This window comes from Orycteropus afer, unplaced genomic scaffold, assembly GCF_000298275.1.
Source record: "Orycteropus afer afer isolate SDZICR_OR568_19922 unplaced genomic scaffold, OryAfe1.0 scaffold00005, whole genome shotgun sequence".
In the NCBI taxonomy this organism is placed as follows: domain Eukaryota; kingdom Metazoa; phylum Chordata; class Mammalia; order Tubulidentata; family Orycteropodidae; genus Orycteropus; species Orycteropus afer.
Window position 1 is genome coordinate 8,896,374 of NW_006921592.1, and position 19,301 is coordinate 8,915,674.

General features: G+C 37.8%; 1 protein-coding gene across 1 annotated transcript in view; it reads left to right on the forward strand.

Moving 5' to 3' along the window:
* The window catches only part of PCSK5 (proprotein convertase subtilisin/kexin type 5), a 600,269-nt gene that overhangs the window by 216,368 nt on the left and 364,600 nt on the right, over positions 1–19,301 (forward strand). Inside the window, exons 6-7 of the mRNA XM_042780610.1 lie at positions 1,198–1,286; positions 4,651–4,823. Of these exons, the coding sequence (XP_042636544.1) occupies positions 1,198–1,286; positions 4,651–4,823 (262 nt within the window). The remainder of the gene's footprint in view (positions 1–1,197; positions 1,287–4,650; positions 4,824–19,301) is intronic.

Below are 19,301 nucleotides of genomic sequence, written 5' to 3' on the forward strand. Positions count from 1 at the left end.
ATTAAAAAAAAAAAAAAATCAATTTAAACTCATGGGAAGAAAGATGTTTTGTAATTAAGAGAATATATTTCATTAACACATGACCTTGAATCTAAAAAAAAAAAAAAGAATAGTGCTGCAATGAACTTAGGTGTGCATATAGCTGTTCATGTCATTGCTCTATTTCTCTAGAATATATACATAGTAGTGGGATTGCTAGATCATATGGAATTTCTATTTCCAGCTTTTTAAGGAAGCATCTATAGTTTTTCACACCCTGGTCAATATTTATTGTTTTGTTTTGTTTTGTTTTTTAATTTTGCTACCAATGCTGGGGTGAAATGATATCTCATTGTTATTTTGATCTATATCTCTGTAAGGAGTAATAATAGTGAGCATTTCTTTATGTGTTTGTTAGCTGTCTGAATGTCTTTGGTGAAGTGTCTGCTCATGTTCTCTGACCATCTTTTAATTGGGATATTTATCATTTGTTGTTAAGGTGCTGAAGTTTTCTATAAATTTTAGATATTAGCCCCGTATCCCATATGTCATTGCCGAAATTGTCTTCTCAGTCTGTGGGTTTCTTTTTTTTTTTACTCTTATGGTAAAATGTTTTGATGTGTGTATTTAAGTTTTAGGAGGTCCCAGTCATCTATTTTGTCTTCCGATATTTGTGCATTTTCACTTATGTTTAATAGTATATTTATACCCTGAATTAGGGCCCTTAAGATTATACTTTTTTTTTCTTTGATGATATTTATGGTTTTGCATTCAAGTCTTTGTTTCAACTTGAGTTCATTTTTGTATATGTGTGAGATGTGGGTCTTGTTTCATTTTTCTGCAAATGGAGATCCAGTTTTGCCAGCAACTGCAGACTGTCTTTTTCCCTTTAATGAGTTTTGGTCCTTTGTCAAAGATCAACTGTCCATAGGTGGATGGATTTACTTTAGGGTTCTCAATTCTGTTCTAATTCAAGGGGTGTTCTGATTGTCAAAACAAGATATCATTCATAAACATGTCAAGAATATAATCCAAAACAAAATGAAATTAAGTGCTAAAAGTTTGCTATGGACAGACTTAAGTGCTACTTAGGTTCCAAAAACACCCACAGCTTGATACATCCTTCACCACTTTGAAGGCTTGAGTGTTGGCAGTGATGTGTTGGGTTTGTGAGGATGGAGAGTCTTACTTGAGAAAGTGTATGTGTTCTGCCTGCAGGCATGGGACCCGCTGTGCTGGAGAAGTGGCAGCGGCTGCAAACAACTCTCACTGCACAGTTGGAATTGCTTTCAACGCCAAGATTGGAGGTATGGGAAACAAACTGCGTAGGTATAAAAATGAGTCAAGTGCTCTAATGCTAACTGGTTTTCAGAAACCTTTTGAACTAAAGGCAGGCATATGTTTGCATAATAGTGTTCAACCATTGCTGACAGGAAAATGACCAATGTTAATATGTGTTGTTAAATACAGTCGGACTTCTGAGGAGTACCCCTAACGTGTTGCAAGCATGGACATTTCTTTCTTTAAACAGACATGAAAAAATGTCTAATAGTGAAGATAGGATCAATGACATCAATATACAATAGGTGCTTGGGTCAAAAAGAACTAATAATATACTAGGCAATAGTAACTCTGTGGAAAGAAATTCTGTCAAAGCCGAAAATCCTTTCTTTTGCTTAGGTTTCACAAAAAGTGCCTTTTACTTGCAGTTAAATTGTGAGATGGTAAAATCTCTGTTTGGAGTCCCATAATATGATGATACTCCTTTCATTCATAATTCTAGATCATATATACATATTCATATGTTTGCACACATTCAAACGTACTTGTTTATTATAAGGGACTAGCAAAAATAGCATCATTAATTAAAGCAGATGCTAACTATCCTATTTGTAATAATCTTTGTTAGCAACAGCCTGATGCTAAGACACTCACAAATCGGAAGAAAACATTATAAGAGATACTTGTAAGACATCCTGGTAGCATTATTATATCTGGCCTGAAGGTGTCCCCTCAGGGTCTTCTAAAGGGTATCATAAGATAAATGAAGTTCCTGGGACCAGGTTGACCTCCTTATTTTCAATGGACTGTTTCTTTCCAAGCAGAAAATATAATTGAAACTAAAAAATAAAAATGGCAATCCTTTCTAAGATAAGGGCATAAAATATAGAAGCCATAACATGAAATATTTAGGGTGTATAATCATAATGCTAAGAGAAGACTTTCTGAGACTACCTTGAATGTCAGTCCACAGTCAACCCTGCTCTTTCTTTCCTTCATTGCACCCTGAGTTCTTAGAATATGGCAGCTTGTTTACCAGTCATTAGCTGTATTCTGACATTTGCTATGTATCAGGGGAATGTTTATGGAAGAGCTAGGGGAAGGACACAAAGGCTTTTCCCTGAAGAATGATGAGGGTGCTGGAGACTCATCTTTCCAAGAGAATGAGAGGCTATGGTGGCTTCCCAATCAATCCCTCTTGCTGTCCAACACAGAGTCTCTCACGTACACAGACAGACATACCTTATCCCATCATTATTCTCCACCCTGGCACTCTCACTGACTTTGATGGAATTGGGATATGGATTTGTGACCATAAGAGCTAAATTGCTGACCCAGTTTAACATAATTGAAAATGTTCTAATGTCCTAAAACAAGAACATTCTGAATTTTGCATTTAGCTCCTCAAATCCAAGGTGTGAAGATTTGGAGTTAAATAAGGGAAAAGAACTAGCCTTAAATTTAATCTGGAAGAATCAAAGTTCTTAGTGAGTTTTCAATCAGATATGTTATCCTGTATATATTATTTTATCCAGCATTTTATTTACAGACTTCATATAAATAATAGAAACTGAATTAAGGTGTTGTGTAGGTACTCCTGCATGTTGGCATTTAGACATGTTGGTCATATTATTTTGTGTGACTAACTGGTACAGAGTTTATCTGAGATGTTCCTTTGCAGGTAAAATAGTTCCATTTCATGCTTTTAAATCATAAGAACATGAAATAGTGTTACATTCTTTGGTACAAAATATGCAGATAAATTTTGAATATTCAAACATAATTAAAATTTAAAAAACAAAACAAAACAATGGGCCCAATAATTGCACGGCATTCTGCTGGGTAATTTGCTTTTATAGAACAAACTGATGACATACCTTCTTAATACAGTTTTTGTTCAATAAATTAAAGGGATTTGTCCACAGTTTTCATTAGCAGCATCACTTGTTAATAGACATTTCCTTTAAAAATAAAAGTTAAAAAATGTCTAAAGAAAAAGACACTTAAGAGACATAGCAACCAGATGCGATGTCTTTAGAAACACTTGGGGAAAATGTAATGTTTGCAGGGTGTTTGGTGACAGTAAGACCTTGTGTACACACTACACTGTTTTTGATGAAAATATATTAAAGGATGAAGTGTCATAATATCTGCAATGTGAGTCACCCTAGTATTATATGTTTAGATGAAGAAAACATGACAAAATTTTACCAATTATTGCCTGTTGGCTGTCTCCTTATTGATCGTACTATTCTGTTTTTCTACAAATTTGAAATTTTTATAGGTGAAAGTTTAACATTTTTTAAAAAACACAAAGATGATATAGTTTCTTCGATTATTTTTATTTTCTACACGAATTCCCACTTCAAACCACATAGAATCTAAAGCTTCCTGGCTTTGGATTTTAACATTTAATCCCCATTTATTGGTAACTGATAAAAACTTAAAATCCTATTGGATGACAAGGTTACCCTTAGGAGTAAATCTGGGCTATAAAGATATCATTTTAAAATAGTGCAATTTTTCAGTGATAATATTTAGCCTAAGTAGAAAAAGGGGTATATTTCCTTAACAATGAGATGTTTTGTTGTTGTCATTTTTCTCTATTAATAGCAGACATGAATTTCCCCATGCATGTTTCCAAAATAAAAGGAAAGTCTGGCATTTGATATGCAATGTATTTCTGAGGATCTTAGTTTCTGTTTTTACAGAGTGTGGTTAATAATAAGTTCCTGTCTAACAGTAATACACTTAAATGAAGATTAATGACTGAACATTGCTAAAACCCTTTGAGAATTATTTAAAGTGTTACATGCACAGAGAGCATTCTCATTTTTTACTTGACTCATAAATAACTTGACAAAGAAGTACTATTTTGAGTTCATATCAGTCTTAGAGATTAGGAGATAATATTAAATATGGAGGAAATTAGACCAACCTAACTTGGCAGGTTTTCAAATTTTATAAGACTACAAAGGTCAGAATGGTTTATACCAATTATGAACACAAAGTACCTAATGAAAAGAAATTTAGGGAAGATGGATTGCTTGAGGCTTTCTCTATCAAGTACTCTCTCAAGAGAGGAAGAAGAGAAGGGAGAGATCAAGGTTCTTGCTCAGGGAATTTTTCTTGGTTGGAAAAAGAGTGGTGCATCTAAAAATTTTGAAGTCATTTTGTTCTTTTACATGCAGTGCAACTTCCTTTTTTCCCCCAAAAGTCTTCAGCAAAATCTACATTACCCTTTCACTGGGAAAATATATTCAATTAAATGTTAAAATACATGTTTATTCTTTCCCCACAATGTCCTGAAACTGGAATGTGTTGCAAGCTGTTTGGGTGTCATGTGGGGAAACCTCAGTAATCAAGCTCGTTCCCCTTTCTATTTTGAAGGAGTACGAATGCTAGATGGAGATGTCACGGACATGGTTGAAGCAAAGTCAGTTAGCTTCAATCCCCAGCATGTCCACATTTACAGCGCAAGCTGGGGCCCGGATGATGATGGCAAGACTGTGGATGGACCAGCTCCACTCACCCGGCAAGCCTTTGAAAATGGCGTTAGAATGGTAGGTTTCAAAAGCATCTAGGCCCTACGCTGGGTGTCTAGGTGATGATTCTCACATGAAGCCACCCCTAAATCTGTGGATTTCCAGTTGTCCAATCTTACAGGACTGGCCAGAGCTCATATGTTGAGACAGAAATAGAAAAACCAAAAAAACAAACGAATGTTACCATTGAGCCCATTCTAACTCATGACAACCTATGTGATACAGAGTAGATCTGAGATCCAGAAGGTTTTCTTGGCTTAAATCTTTATGATAGTAGCATGCCAGGACTTTCTTCTGCAGTACTACCAGGTGGTTCAAACACCAACATTTTGGTAAGTAGTCAAGAGCAAAGAGTTTATGCCACTCAGACCAAAACCAAACCAAACTTATTGCCATCAATTTGATTCCAACTCACAGCAACCCTATAGGACACTGTCTTGTAGGGTTCCTATAAGACCTCGTCCACAGGGTTTCAAAAGTTGTAAATCTTTATGTAAGCAGACTATCACATCTTTCTCCTACAGAATAGCTGGTGTGTTCAAACTGCTGACCTTTTGGTTAGCAGCTGAGCAGTTAGGTTACCACTGTGCAACCAAGGCAAAGAGGTATTAAACATTTGGGTTGAGTTTTTTCTGTTTGGCAAATGAACTAAGCTAGAGAGTTTCCTCTTATGAAAGCAGAGAGGAATTTGGATGCTCATATTTGTTGGAAAAAAAAAATACTAATTAATATGTTAATCGTGCATTTGGAAAAGTGAATTCTTGGAACTGCGACATTGAGAAGCAGAAATAATGAGACACGTTATTTGGTGTTGATAGATTACCCGACAACACCCTCCTGGGTATCTCCCTTTTGTGATATCTTCCCTAAGTCTCAACTCTGTCCCAGAAGAATATTATTCTTATGCTAGCTCCCAGACCCCCTAGCCAGGCAGCTTAACCTTAACCCATCACTGTCTTTGATTTCACTAAAAATTTATTAATCCTCTCCCCTGCTCCCCCCAAAAAACTAACCACATGATCTAATGTAATAAATCAATAAGTAATTACATAAATAATTCAATAAAATTTCATGAAAACTAAGGGCATTATATACTTATAATCATGAGAGGAGGAGGCCTCTGCCAAAAATAGCTCTTTTCTTACTTAATTATATACTGGCCTTTGGGTGACATATAGCATATATTTAATTATATTCATTTAAGACTGCCATTGTTCTGGCCTTAAGCTCCATTCCCTTCCCTGTGTCTTTTTTCTCCTTTGCAATTTAAGCACAAGGAGCTCTGGTGGTGCAGAGGGTAAGTGTTTGGCTGCTAATGGAAAGGTCAGCAGTTCAAACCCACCAGCCGCTTGATGGAGAAAGAGGTGGCAGTCTGCTTCTGTAAAGGTTCCAGCTTTGGAAACCCTCTGGGGAAGTTCTACTCTGTGTTATAGGGTCACAGTGAATCAGAATAGATTTGACAACAATGGACTTGGTTTCAATAGTGTAAGCTTAAGGAGCCCTAAGGCACAATGATTAAGCACTCACCTGCTAACCAAAAGGCTCACAGTTACAACCCACCAGCTAGGGAGCAAAGACCTGACTACTTGCTCCTGTAAAGGTTACCAAACCAAACCCATTGCCGTTGAGTGGAATCTGGCTCCTAGTGAGCCTATAGGACAGAGCAGAACTGGTTCATAGGGTTTCCAAGGCTGTGATCCTTACTGCAGATTGGCTGGTGGGTTCAAACCTTCAACCTTTTTGTTACCAACTGAATGCTTAAGCACTGCACAACCAGGGCTCCTTCCTTCAAGATTACTCAAAAAAAAAAACCAACTCACTGCCATTGAGTCAATTCCTAGTCATAGCAACCCCCATTGGTTTTCTGAGGCTGGAAATCTTTATGGAAGTAGATCGCCCCATCTTCCTTCCATGAAGTGGTTGGTGGGTTTGAACCACTGACCTTCTCATTAGGAGCCAAGTGCCTTATCTGCTACACCACCTTAAAGATTAAAAAAAAAAAAAAAAAACTAAACCCACTGCCATCGAGTTGATTCAACTCTTAGCAATCCCTCCTTGGGTTTCTGAGGTGATATCTATACGGAAGTAGATTGCCCAGTCTTCCTTCCAAGTAGTGGCTGGTGGGTTTGAACCACCAGTCTTCTGGTTAGCGGTTAAATACCTTAGGCACCACACCACCAGAGCTCCCGCTTAAAGATTACAGCCTAAGAAATTCTATGGTCCGGTTCTACTCTGTCCCACAGGGTCAATGAAAGTTGGAATTGACTTGATGGCACACAACACTCCCATCAACTTACTCCACTCCCATCAACACGTACAGCATTTTGCTGCATTTGTGATTCCCCGTTCTTTCTACATGGCATCTTGTCCCTCTTTCAATCTTACCACTATACAGTCATATCCTGTTTGATATCCAAGCCTCAGCTGAAATGTTACCTCTTCCCTGAAATCTCATTGCTCAAACCAGAATTAAATACAAATGATCTCTACCCAGTGCTCACTTTACTTTATATTCTAACTGGTGATACATATAATCTTTATTATTCTGTGCTTTATAGCAGAGTTAGCCGTGGGGTGTCTCCCTCACTAAATTGTAAGTTCCTAGAAAGCAGAGCCTGTGCCCTACCCATCTTTATGAGCTTTGCAAAACCTAGACAGTGTGATGAACTCTAATGAGTGCTCAATAAATGTTTGTTGGATCAAATTTAATTTACTGCAAATTATGCTAACCACAAGGTTGTTATATGTTCAGCCCAGATTTGGCACAGTGGAGTGCATGCGGTTGATTAATGTTGCATTAGAGCTTGAGTACAAATAATGATTCTCTCACACCTTCATGGGACTGGTGTTAGAGTTTCAATCAGAAGACTGAGTGAGCTAAGCAGTCTCCTGATTATTCTGAAATAGACTGGAGAGGAAAACTTATGTGCTTGTTCTGTAGACACTTCCTAACTGAACCTGCTCTGTCAATTTGCAACTACATTAGAGTCACCTTAACCCAGAGGCTAATGTTTGAAATCATTGCCTAGAATTTTCCTTTCAAGGGCCTTTAACACTAAATGAATGTATTTTAAATAATCTGGTGATTCCATTACCAAAACTCTGGTCTTCAAAATACTATTCTCTCTCTATATGCCATCAGTAGAATGGTAATTCAAATTAAATAAACCAAGCATCATTTATACTTAATTTCAAATTGTATGTGTGTGGCTTTTAATATAATAAAGAATAATCTGGAAGTGCTCACTAATGAGTGTACATATATTAGTAACACGCACAGTCTCATGAGTGTGTGTGTATAGAGAGAGAATGCCCTATTTTCACTAACTGCTTTTACTAGCAGACTGACAAGCATATCATTAAATCAGGGGACATGAACCAGTGGTTTTCGAATCTATTTTAGCTGAGAAGTCCTTTGTTCAGTGGAAATCTTAACTGGAAGCTCAATGGGTAAAACATGAAAAGTGAGATGCTTTAGTTAAAGGATGAATAAAAGAGGGTGAAGTTTAGAAGATCATCTGTGAAAACTATTCAATTGCATAACCAGTAACCAGTTGCTGTTGATTTAATTCTGACTCACAACAACCACATGAGTAGAACTGTGCTCTTTGGGATATTTCAGGGGTTGATTTTTATGAGGGCCTTTCCTCTATTTCTCCCCTGGGTGGACTTGAACCTCCAACCTTTTGATTAGCAACTGATCACATTAGCCATTTGCACCACTCGGGCTCTTGATGTAAGCACTTAAGAAGTTCATATTTATGCATAAGTAATTTGAAAGAATTTTACTCTGTATTCTTTATTCATTACAAAAGTAACCCATGCTCAATGTAACAAATAATAATCAAAAATGTATAAAATTAAAATTTGTAATACATTTCTCCACCCAATTTGGTGACCATCATTCAGAGTATGGATTCCATCTTTTCATATGCTTATGCAATACATACTCCAAGCAAGATCATGTAATACCTATGGCTCTGCATGGTGCTGTTTTCACCTAACAGTGCTTCATGGCTGTCCATCTCAGGACATCCATAAAGATAAAACTCATTCACTTTATTTGGTTCAAACTTTAGTGTATGAGGGTTCCATACGTTATTCACCATTTCATTGAGGAAAAGGTTTTACTAGGAAAAAAAAATGGAGTTATTAAACCAAACCATTAATATTTTAGAGTTAAGAAAGAAATAGCTTTTAAAAGAACACATTATTCTCTAGCTCCTAGCATAGCCCATCTAGATATGGAAAAGTAGTGGTGGCCCATTTGAATGTGAACAGTTCAACAAAATAGTGTTTTTCTGTATTTAATACACATAGACTTTGGATTTAGGCTAAGACTGAGTCCAGAATATGTCATTTACTACTCTCTGTCTGTATGCAGGTCACATCACCTCTCTGTTTCCATTTCTTCATCTAAAGTAGGGACAATTGAAAAAAAAAAAAAAAAAAAAACCCACTACCATCTAGTTGGATCCAATTCATAGTGACCCCTCCTTGGGTTTCCAAGGCGATATCACTGTGGAAGTAGATTGTCCAACTTTCCTTCCGAGGAGTGGCAGGTGGGTTTGAACCGCTAGCCTTCTGGTTAGCAGTCAAATATCTTAGGCACTATACCACCAGAGCTCCTAGAGACAATAATAGTACTTACTTAAAGAGACGTTGTGAGTGTTGAATGAGACAATTATGTATGTACAGCAGTTACACAGCACCTGGAACCTAATATGTGCTCAGTAACTATATTTCATATTTCTTTTATTTTTGTTTCCAGAGAAGAGTTTATGTCCTTCAGAAAAACTGTTTATCTTTGACCCCATCCCCTGTCCTTTTCTCCTGTATCATTTTCACATTGCTGAGTTCTAGATGATTCTACTGAATTACCTATTGTGGTATATTAAAAATAATATGGGGAAAGTCAGTATAGACTCTCTGAATTCTGAAGTGTCACTTTGTTTTTTATGTATCTGTATCTGCATATCCCTTCAATTTTACTTGCCCTTGAAAGCACATCTTCAACTTCATTGACATAACCTCTGTATATACAAATTCATTGGAGTTACTCGTTTGTGGTCTTGAATTTAGTTTATGTTTTTCCCAAGGGATATTTCTCTATTTATGAATATGTAATTTAATATTTTAATTTTAATATTTTTTGTAGTCTTTTCTAATTTTTTTTTTAAAAAAAGCTTTCTTGCTCTCTTCTGTTATACAATATTTGAGAGAGTAAATTTTGTTTGCTTAGAAAATATGCTAATTTGTATCCTTTATATAATATATTTATATTGTCAAACATCAAATAACTAGATAAATACTTCATTCAAAGTTTGATTATACAGCAAAGTGAAGAAATAAATATGGTATCGAAGAAATGAATGGCTGAGTTGTTAAAGGAATGAAGAAACAAATAACTGATAAAATAATTTCTTTGTTTGTTGTTATTCTTATGTGCCATCGAGTTGGACCCGACTCATAGTGACCCCTTCTTGAGTTTCTGAGGCAGTATCACTACAGAAGTAGGTTGCCCAATCTTCCTTCCAAGGAGTGTCTGGTGGGTTTGAACCGCCAACTTTCTGGTTAGCAGTCAAGTGCCTTAGGCACTATACTACCAGAGCTCCTAAAGAGACATCTGGCTACCTGGCAGGAGCGGCTGGTGGGTTTGAACCACCAGCTTTGGGTGTGGCAGCTGACTGCCCGAGGCCCTGAGGCCATGTGATTGTGTAAAGTCACTGTGGCCTAGTGGGCTTTTAACTGTATCATCTGCAAAATGCAGGGATTAAAATTTATATATTCTTTCTATTAAATTTACTTCCTATGCACTGTAGATAAAGGAGTGAAGAAGATACGTGGTTGTTGTTGTTGTGTGCCGTCGTTGTTGTTGTTATGTGCCGTCAAGTCGGCCCCGACTCATAGCGACCCCTCCTTGGGTTTCCGAGGCAGTATCACTACGGAAGTAGGATTGCCCAACCTTCCTTCCGAGGAGTGGCTGGTGGGTTTGAACCGCCAGCCGTCTGGTTAGCAGGCAAGTGTCTTAGCCACTATGCTACCAGACCTCCCGTGTGCCATCGAGTCGGACCCAATTCATAGCAACCCTTCCTGGGGTTTCCAAGGCGGTATCACTATAGAAGTAGATGGCCCAACCTTCCTTCCAAGGAGTGGCCGGTGGGATTGAACCAGTCTGGTTAGCAGTCAAATGCCTTAGAAGAAGATGTACAAGATTTAAATGTAATACATAAAAGCATGAAAGTCCTAACATTCTAGTGACAAGACATAAAACAAGCCTAGAAACAATCAAGACTATTTCAGCTAGGATTAAGTGTTATGAAAGAAAGAAAACTGAATGACCATTTTAGTTAGGGAAGACAGTCATTTTTGAGGAGGAGACATTTGAGTGAAGATGTAAATCATCTGAAGCCAATCATATGAAATACTGGGGGAGGAATGTTTTGTGCAGAAGGAAAAGCAAGAGCAAAGAACTCTGGATGGAGAATGAGTTTGGTATATTTCCAGAACATAGTACTAACTTGGGCATTGGGATCAGTGTCAACCAAAGGAAGGGCAGTAAGAGATGGGTTGAAGAGGTAGACAGAGGTTAGCTCCCCAGGCCTTACTAAACCTCACTGGCTGTTTGCATTTCACTCTAAAAGTTTCAAAAAGCCATTGGAGGGTTTCAATCAGATAGTAATCTTATCTGATTTATATTTTTAAAAGATCCCTGCTATGTAAAAAATTGACCTTATGAAGGGTAGGAAATAGGAAGGCAAGAGTGGAAGATTGAAGTGGTCCAGGAGAGAATTGAAAATGGTTGCATAGCAGCAATGTCAAGAAAACTTCTACAAAGGTGGAGTAACAAGAGAGGGAAGCCTAAAACTTTGAGTTCTATTCACTAGAGAAGGCTTCAACACAGTAGTTATTAAGTATGTCAAGAAAGACTTTCACAGAGGAAATAAATAAATTTTGCTCAGAGAGGCCAAGTATTGATTGCATCCATTTCTTTTGCTTGCTAATCAAAAAACATGGAAAATATTGAATTTCAAAATGCTCCCTATTTGCTTGCTATAAGAAAGCATTTGAACATAACACTATTCCAGAGGCTTTAACAAAATCAGAATTGATTCAATTTATAGTTCCTTTACAATTAATGTGCCAAAATTGCATTAGAGAAAATATGTTCAACAAACCATGTCACAACTGACAGCTTTCTCTGTTTTTCCCATGTACTGCATTTTATTTGATGCTAAGGAACTGTAAAATTAAATACAAGAATTAGAGTTATATAATTTGAGTTCCATAAATTTATAATAATAATGGTACTTAATATTTTTGTTTTGCTGCTATACTGTAGTCATTCTTTCAAGCCCTAAAATACATTACAACTTTTAACCTTCACAATTATCTCGTAAAATAGATACCATTCTCCCCAATTTTACAGACCAAGAAAACTAAAATTCAGCACAGTTAAAAAAAAATCACCTCAAAGAAATGTAACCAATTCTGTTACATGGTGTCATTTCTCTTTTATTTGGGATATATGACATCCTATTTTCTCTGGTAGCATAGTGCTTAAGGCACTTGACTGCTAACCAGAAGGCTGGCGGTTCAAACCCACCAGCCACTCCTCAGAAGGAAGATGAAGCAATCTACTTCCATAGTGATACTGCCTCAGAAACCCAAGGAGGGGTTGCTATGAGTTGGATCTGACTCGATGGCAAATAACATTTTCATCTCTGACCATCTAATCTAGCTTTTCTCTTGTGATTATGGTGAATTGATTATTTCTCTTTTACCTAAGACCATCTTGTCTGTTCATTGCCTTTTTGACCCATCAAAGACATGGGTCAAGCAATTCCCTTTTCTTTCATCATCAGAATTTCCCTCTCAACTGTATTATTGCCATCAACACCATTCATGCTGTTAATTCTCTTATCTTAAAGGGGAAAAAAAAAAAAAGAAATCATCTCTTGTCCTTCTATCTCTTTCCAGTTCCTGCCCATTTATTTCTTTCCATTTAAGTAGAAGTAATTCCTTGAAACCATTATCAATATTGGCCCTGTACAGATTCTTTCTCCATTATCTCTTGAATGCATTACATCAGAACTTTACCCAACTATTCCATAGAAGTTGTTCTTAACAAGGTCACCAGCAACATCCCAAGAAAAACCCATTGTCTTTATGTTGAAGTGTAATCCATACTGTAGTCTTTAATCTTCATCAGTAAGTGCTTCAAGTCATCTTCACTTTCAGCAAGGAAAGTTGTGTCGTCTGAATATTGCAGGTTGTTAATGACTCTTCTCCCAATCCTGATGCTGTGTTTTTTGTTGTTCTTCTTATAGCCCAACTTCTTGGATCATTTACTCAGCATACAGTTTGAATAAGTATGGTGAAAGGATACAGCCCTGATACAATGCCTTCCTGATTTTAAACCATGTAGTTTCCCCTTGTTGACAGCCTCCTGGTCTATGTACAGGTTCCTCCTGAGCACAATTAAGTATTCTGGAATTCCCATTCTTCTCAATGTTGTCCGTAATTTTTTATGATCCACATGATCGAATACTTTTGCATAGTCAATAAAACACAAGTAAACATCTTTCTGGTACTCTTTGCTTTGAGCCAAGATCATCTGACATCAATAATGATATCTCTTGTTCCACGTCCTCTTCTGAATCCAGCTTGCATTTCTGAAAGTTCTCTATCAATACACTGCTGCAACCATTTTTTAATTATCTTCAGTAAGATTTTACTTGCATGCAATATTAAAGATATTGTTCAATAAATTCTACATTCTGTGGGATCACTTTTCTTTGGAATGGGTACAAATATGGATCTCTTCCAGTGAGTTGACCAGGTAGCTGTCTTCCAAATTTCTTGGCATACACAAGTAAGTACCTCCAGTACAGCATCCATTTCTTGAAACATTTCAATGGGTATCCCTTCAATTCCTGAAGCCTTGTTTTTCACTGATTCCTTCAGTGTAGCTTCAACTTCTTCTTTCATTACCATTGGTTCCAGATCATATGCCACCTCCTGAAATGGATGAACATCAGTCAATCCTTTTTTGTACAGTGATTCTGTGTATTCCTTCCATCTTCTTTTGATATTTCCTGCATCATTCAATATTTTGCCTATAAAATCTTTTAGTATTATGACTCAAGACTTACATTTTTTCCTCAGTTCTTTCAGCTTGAGAAATGCCAAGCATGTTCTTCCCTTCTGGTTTATAACTTCAGGCCTTTGAACATTTCATTATAATAATTGACTTTGTCTTCTCAAGCTGCTCTTTGATACCTTCTGTTTACCTCTTTTATCTCATCACTTCTTCCATTTGCTATAGCTACTCTCCATTCAAGAGAAAGTTTCAGAATCTTTTCTGACACTCATTTTGGTCTTTTCTTCCTTTCCTGTCTTTAGTGACCTCTTACTTTCTTCAGGGATAATGTTCTTGATGTCATCCCACAATTCCTCTGGCTTTCGGTCATTTGTGTTCAATGCATCAAATCTATTCTTTAGATGGTCTCTAAATTCAAGTGGGATATAATTAAGGTCATATTTTGGCTCTGTGGATTTGTTTCAATTGTCTTTAGCTTCAACTTGAACTTGCATATGAGCAGTTGATGGTCTGTTCCACAGTCAGCTCCTGGCCTTGTTTTGGCCACAGATATTGAGCTTCTCCATTGCCTCTTTGTACAAATGTAGTTGATCTGATTCTTCTGTATTCCATCTGGCATAGTCCACGTGTATAGCTGCCGTTCATGTTGTAAAAAAAAAAAAAAAAAAAAAAGGTATTTGCAATGAATAAGTTGTTGGTCTTGCAAAATTCTATTGTTTTGGTTACCCAGTGCATCTCTGACAGGAATATACCACAAATGGAATGGCTTGAACAAACAGGAGTTTGTTACTGTTTGGAGGCTTTAAGTCTGAGTTCAAAGTGCCAGGCTCTAGGGGCTGGGTGAAAGCCTCTCAACTTTGGACTTCAGCTCTGCCTCCTACTCCTGGCCCACTGAAGCTGGAGGCTTTTCTTCACTTAGGCAGCTGGTGGCTGCTGAGGCTGACAAACCCAAGGTCAACAAGTAACAAGGCACAGTCCCAATATTACCAAACCACATGGTAGGCCATTAATTTAAGTCCATTAAGTCTCAAGATTGTCAGAGCATGGCAGGCTGATGAATGATTCAGCTACATGCAGGGTTCAAGCATGCCATCAGCTAGAGCCCATTCCCAAAGCTGCTTCTTATATATGGGAAGCAGACCACATCCCAAAAGTAGCTACTCGGCTGCTTGTGGTAGATCCCACCATGGAACTGATTCCCAGTCTCATCATGGGAAATAACTACCACATCTATCTTGCAATCTTCAGTGTCATTTCTATCACTAAGGCCATATTTTCCAACTTCTGGTGATTCTTCTTTGTTGCCAACTTTTGCATTCCAATCACCAGTAATAGGCAACACATCTTGATTGTATGTTTGGTCAATTTCAGACTGCAGAAATTGGTGAAAATCTTTCCTCACCTTTGGCTTTGGTGGTTGGTATGTAAATTTGCGTACGAGTAGTATTAACTGGTCTTCCTTGTATATGTATAGATATTATCCTATCACTAGCAACATTGTACTTCAGGATAGATCTTGAAACATTCTTTCTGACAATAAATACCACATCATTCCTCTTCAATTTACCATTCCCAGCATAGTATATCATATGATTTTGTCTGTTTCAAAATGACCAAAACCAGTCCATTTCAGCTCACTAATGCCTAGGATATCAATCCTTATGTGTCCCATTTCATTTTTGACAACTTCCAATTTTCCTAGATTCATACTTCCTACATTCTATGTTTTGATTGTTAATGGATGTTTGCAGCTATTTCTTCCCAATCATCAGCAAATGGAGGTCCTGAAAGCTTTACTCCATCCACGTCATTAATGTCAACTCTACTTTGAGGAGGAAGCTCTTCCCCAGTCGTATTTTGAGTGCCTTCCAACCTGAGGGCACTATATCAGACAATGTTTCAGGGCTATTCATGAAGTTTTCCAGTAATATATCAGACAGTGTTTCACTGCTATTTGTAAGGTTTTCACTGGCCAGTTCTTGGAGAAGTGGATGGCCCCTTCCTTCTTCCAAGTCAGTCTTAGTCTGGAAGCTCCACTGAAATCTGTCCATCATGAGTGACCCTGCTGCTATTTAAAACACCAGTGCCATAGCCGCCAGCCTCCCAGCAACATGCAAGTCACCACAGTATGACAGATTGACAGATGAGTGGTGGCTGTGGATGGGTTCAAACCACAAACCTTTCAGGGCTTAACCATTTGTCCCACTTAGGGATTCCAGTATCACTTACAAATGCAATAACTTGCTTCTAAACCTTCCATCCTCCCAACTTGAGCTTCGACTTCCAATTCAGCCTCAAGAGTGCAGCCCAAAGAAATGTTTTTTATAGGCAAATGGTGTGATTTTTCTTCTCTTTAAAACTTATCGCTGGTTACTTGTGACCTACAAAGGGAATATAGCTCTTAGCACAGCATACAAGACCTTTCACAGTTTAGCAGAGGTCTTGATACTGAAGTCATACATGTCTTCTCTGGAAAGGACAATTAAAATTCCTCTCATTCAAACTGACATGGCTCCACTTATCGTGGTGAACCTTTTTCCTGGCTCCTTGACATGTCTGTTTTCTCTGGGGAAACTCTGCTTTAACTACACAGTCCATTCTAAATAAGATAATTCTTTTACAGAGCAAGTGAGTCAAATGACAATGTATCAGACATTGGTGACCCAAGGGTTGGTGTTTGGAATAAGAAGCTAAGAGTCTAAAGTTTTATTTGATACACCCATCATTCATTCAGTTATTCCTGATTGCATTCAGGCGACATTTGCCAGGTGGTAATAACAGAATTCCAGGCACTGTACTAGATGGGAAAGGATCTCTGGTGGTGCAGTGCTTATGGTTTTTGACTGCTAACCTGCTGGCGGTTCAAACCCACCAGCCACTCCATGGGAGAAAGATGAAATATGAAAGATGAAGGTTCACAGCTTTGGAAACCCTATGGGGTCACTGTGACTTGGAATCAACTCAATGGCAGTGGGTTTTTGGTTTGGTTCTAGGTGGGAAGGAAAAGATATATTTAGGAATATTACCATATAATGATAAATAAATGTTCTAAATACAGTACAGGCAAAATCTCAAAGTCCTTTCAATGTATGGAATCTTGTAATCAGTAAAAAGGACAGAATACATAGCACAACATGACCAAACTTATTATAGTGCAGTGTGGTTGCTTTGGACTCATCTTTTTGTCCCATTTGGATTATTAAGCTTTAATAAGCTTTGGTGCAATTGATATTCCTCAGCAGGTGTCAAATGTGCTGATAACATTTCATAATTTCTAACAAGTGTCTTTAATCACACCTATTAGAAAAAGAGCAAGTCTTTAGAATCAAAGCTTTTCCTTGTTACTTTTTCCATCATCAGAAAAGCCTTATTTGGTCACCAGTACTTTCCTTATTCTTTTATTTGAGAAATAGTTCTGAAGTACCCATTATACACCAAGAATTGAATTAGCATTTCCCTTAGCCTCTATCTGGAGAAATTATGTAGCTCATGGTAGATGTTTTAGAAGCACAGCTTATAGAGCTTGCTTTGCCATTTTATCTACAATTATACCTTGAAGTCGAAGTCAATTTTCATTGAGTTTTTGGTTTTGGAAATTACTAAATGAGAGTCTGCAGTGAATTCTTTTTCATTTTTCTGCGATACACTAAGAGTTTGGGAATCACTGTATAAGCTATGGGATCCGTTAAATGAATGGATCTTACCAGAACACAGCCAGTTATCACCAATGAGGATGAAGAGTGAGTAGAATCAGGTTCAGTGGTTTCTATTCCATCTCAGTCTTCTTCTTCTTCTTCTTTTTTTAATTTTATTTTTATTTGAGTGAATGCTTACAGAAAAAAATCATTTTCCATACAGCAGTTCATACACAGTTTGTCTCATGACATTGATGGCAATTTCCCACAATGTAACAGCTCTCTTCCTGTTTCCTCTCCCTATACCTTCCCTGTGTCTTTCCCTCCCATTCCCTCTTGCCCCCCAGTGGTTTTCCTGTGCATACACTGCCCTTCTATTCTCTCAGGATTGCTCTCTCCAAGGATAGTATCTACCTGATGTCAATGTTTAGCCTATATGCCAGTCTTTTATATGACTGGAAGCCACAGGAATGAGTTCAGCTCCAGACCTAAAGGCCTACTAGGGACCATAGTCTCAGGGGTTTCACTAGGCTCTATTAGACCAGCAAACCTCGTCTTTTAAATAATAATAATAATTTTTATAATTTTGAGTTTTGTTCCACATTGTTCTCCCACTCTGTCCAAGATCTCTAGAGTTTCCCCCTCCAAGTGGTTGACAGTGGTAGCCGGGCACCATCTAGTTCTTCTTGTCTGATGGTCATATAGGCTGAGGATCACATGGTCTACCAGTCTCTTGGACTAATTGTTTCCGTGTGTCTTTTGTTTTCTTCATTCTTCTTTGCTCTGGATGAGGAGAGACCCATTGTTGCATCTAGATGGCCGTTTGTAAGCTTTTAAGATTCCAGTTGCTACTCACCAAAGTAGGATGTAGAACAATGTTTTTGTGTAATATTCTGTTTTGGTTATCTGGTGGTGCTCCGGCAAGAATATACCACAAATGGGGTGGCTTTTAACAAACAGGAATTTATTCTCTTATAGTTTAGAGCTTTAAGTCTGAGTTCAAGTGCCAGGCTCTAGGGGCTGAGTGAAAGCCCTTCAACCCTTGGACTTCAGCTCTGCCTCCTGCTCCCAGCCCACTGAAACTGGAGACTTTCTTTACTCAGGCAGCTAGTGACAAGCCCCAGGTTGACAAGTAAAAAGGCACAGTCCGAATGTTATGAAACAACATGGCAGCCTACTAATTCAAGTTCCAGATGAAGTCCCAAGATTGTCAGGGCATGACAGGCTATTGAATAATGACTTGGCTACATGCAGGGTTCAGGTGTGCAAAAAGGCTAGGAACCATTCCCAAGGCTTCTCCTTATATACAGGAAGCAGACCACATCCCAAAAGCAGCTATTCAGCTGTTCATGGTAGATTTCACCATGGAATTGATTACCAGTCTCATCTTGGAGAATACTGCATCCAGCTGCCCAGCCACTCAACCAGGCCCGTCCAAGTTGACACACAAACTTAACTACCACATATGTTATGCCAATTGTCATCTTAGTCTTTTATTCAAGGGTCCAGATAGAACCTGGATATTTAATGATGGACATCCTGATTAGTATTTTCTCTCTGCATCATCAGTGGCCATTTTGGTTCACCAGATTTTACAACTGAGTGGAGTTTGCCAAAAGCAGAAGGTTGCACTTCAGTCCAAATTGTCTCTTACATACACATGTGCACACACACACACATATTCCTCGACCCTTAAATTAAAGGCATATGTTCACCACAAGGGAAGAGAAGAGGTATAATGAGCTTGTATAATATAAA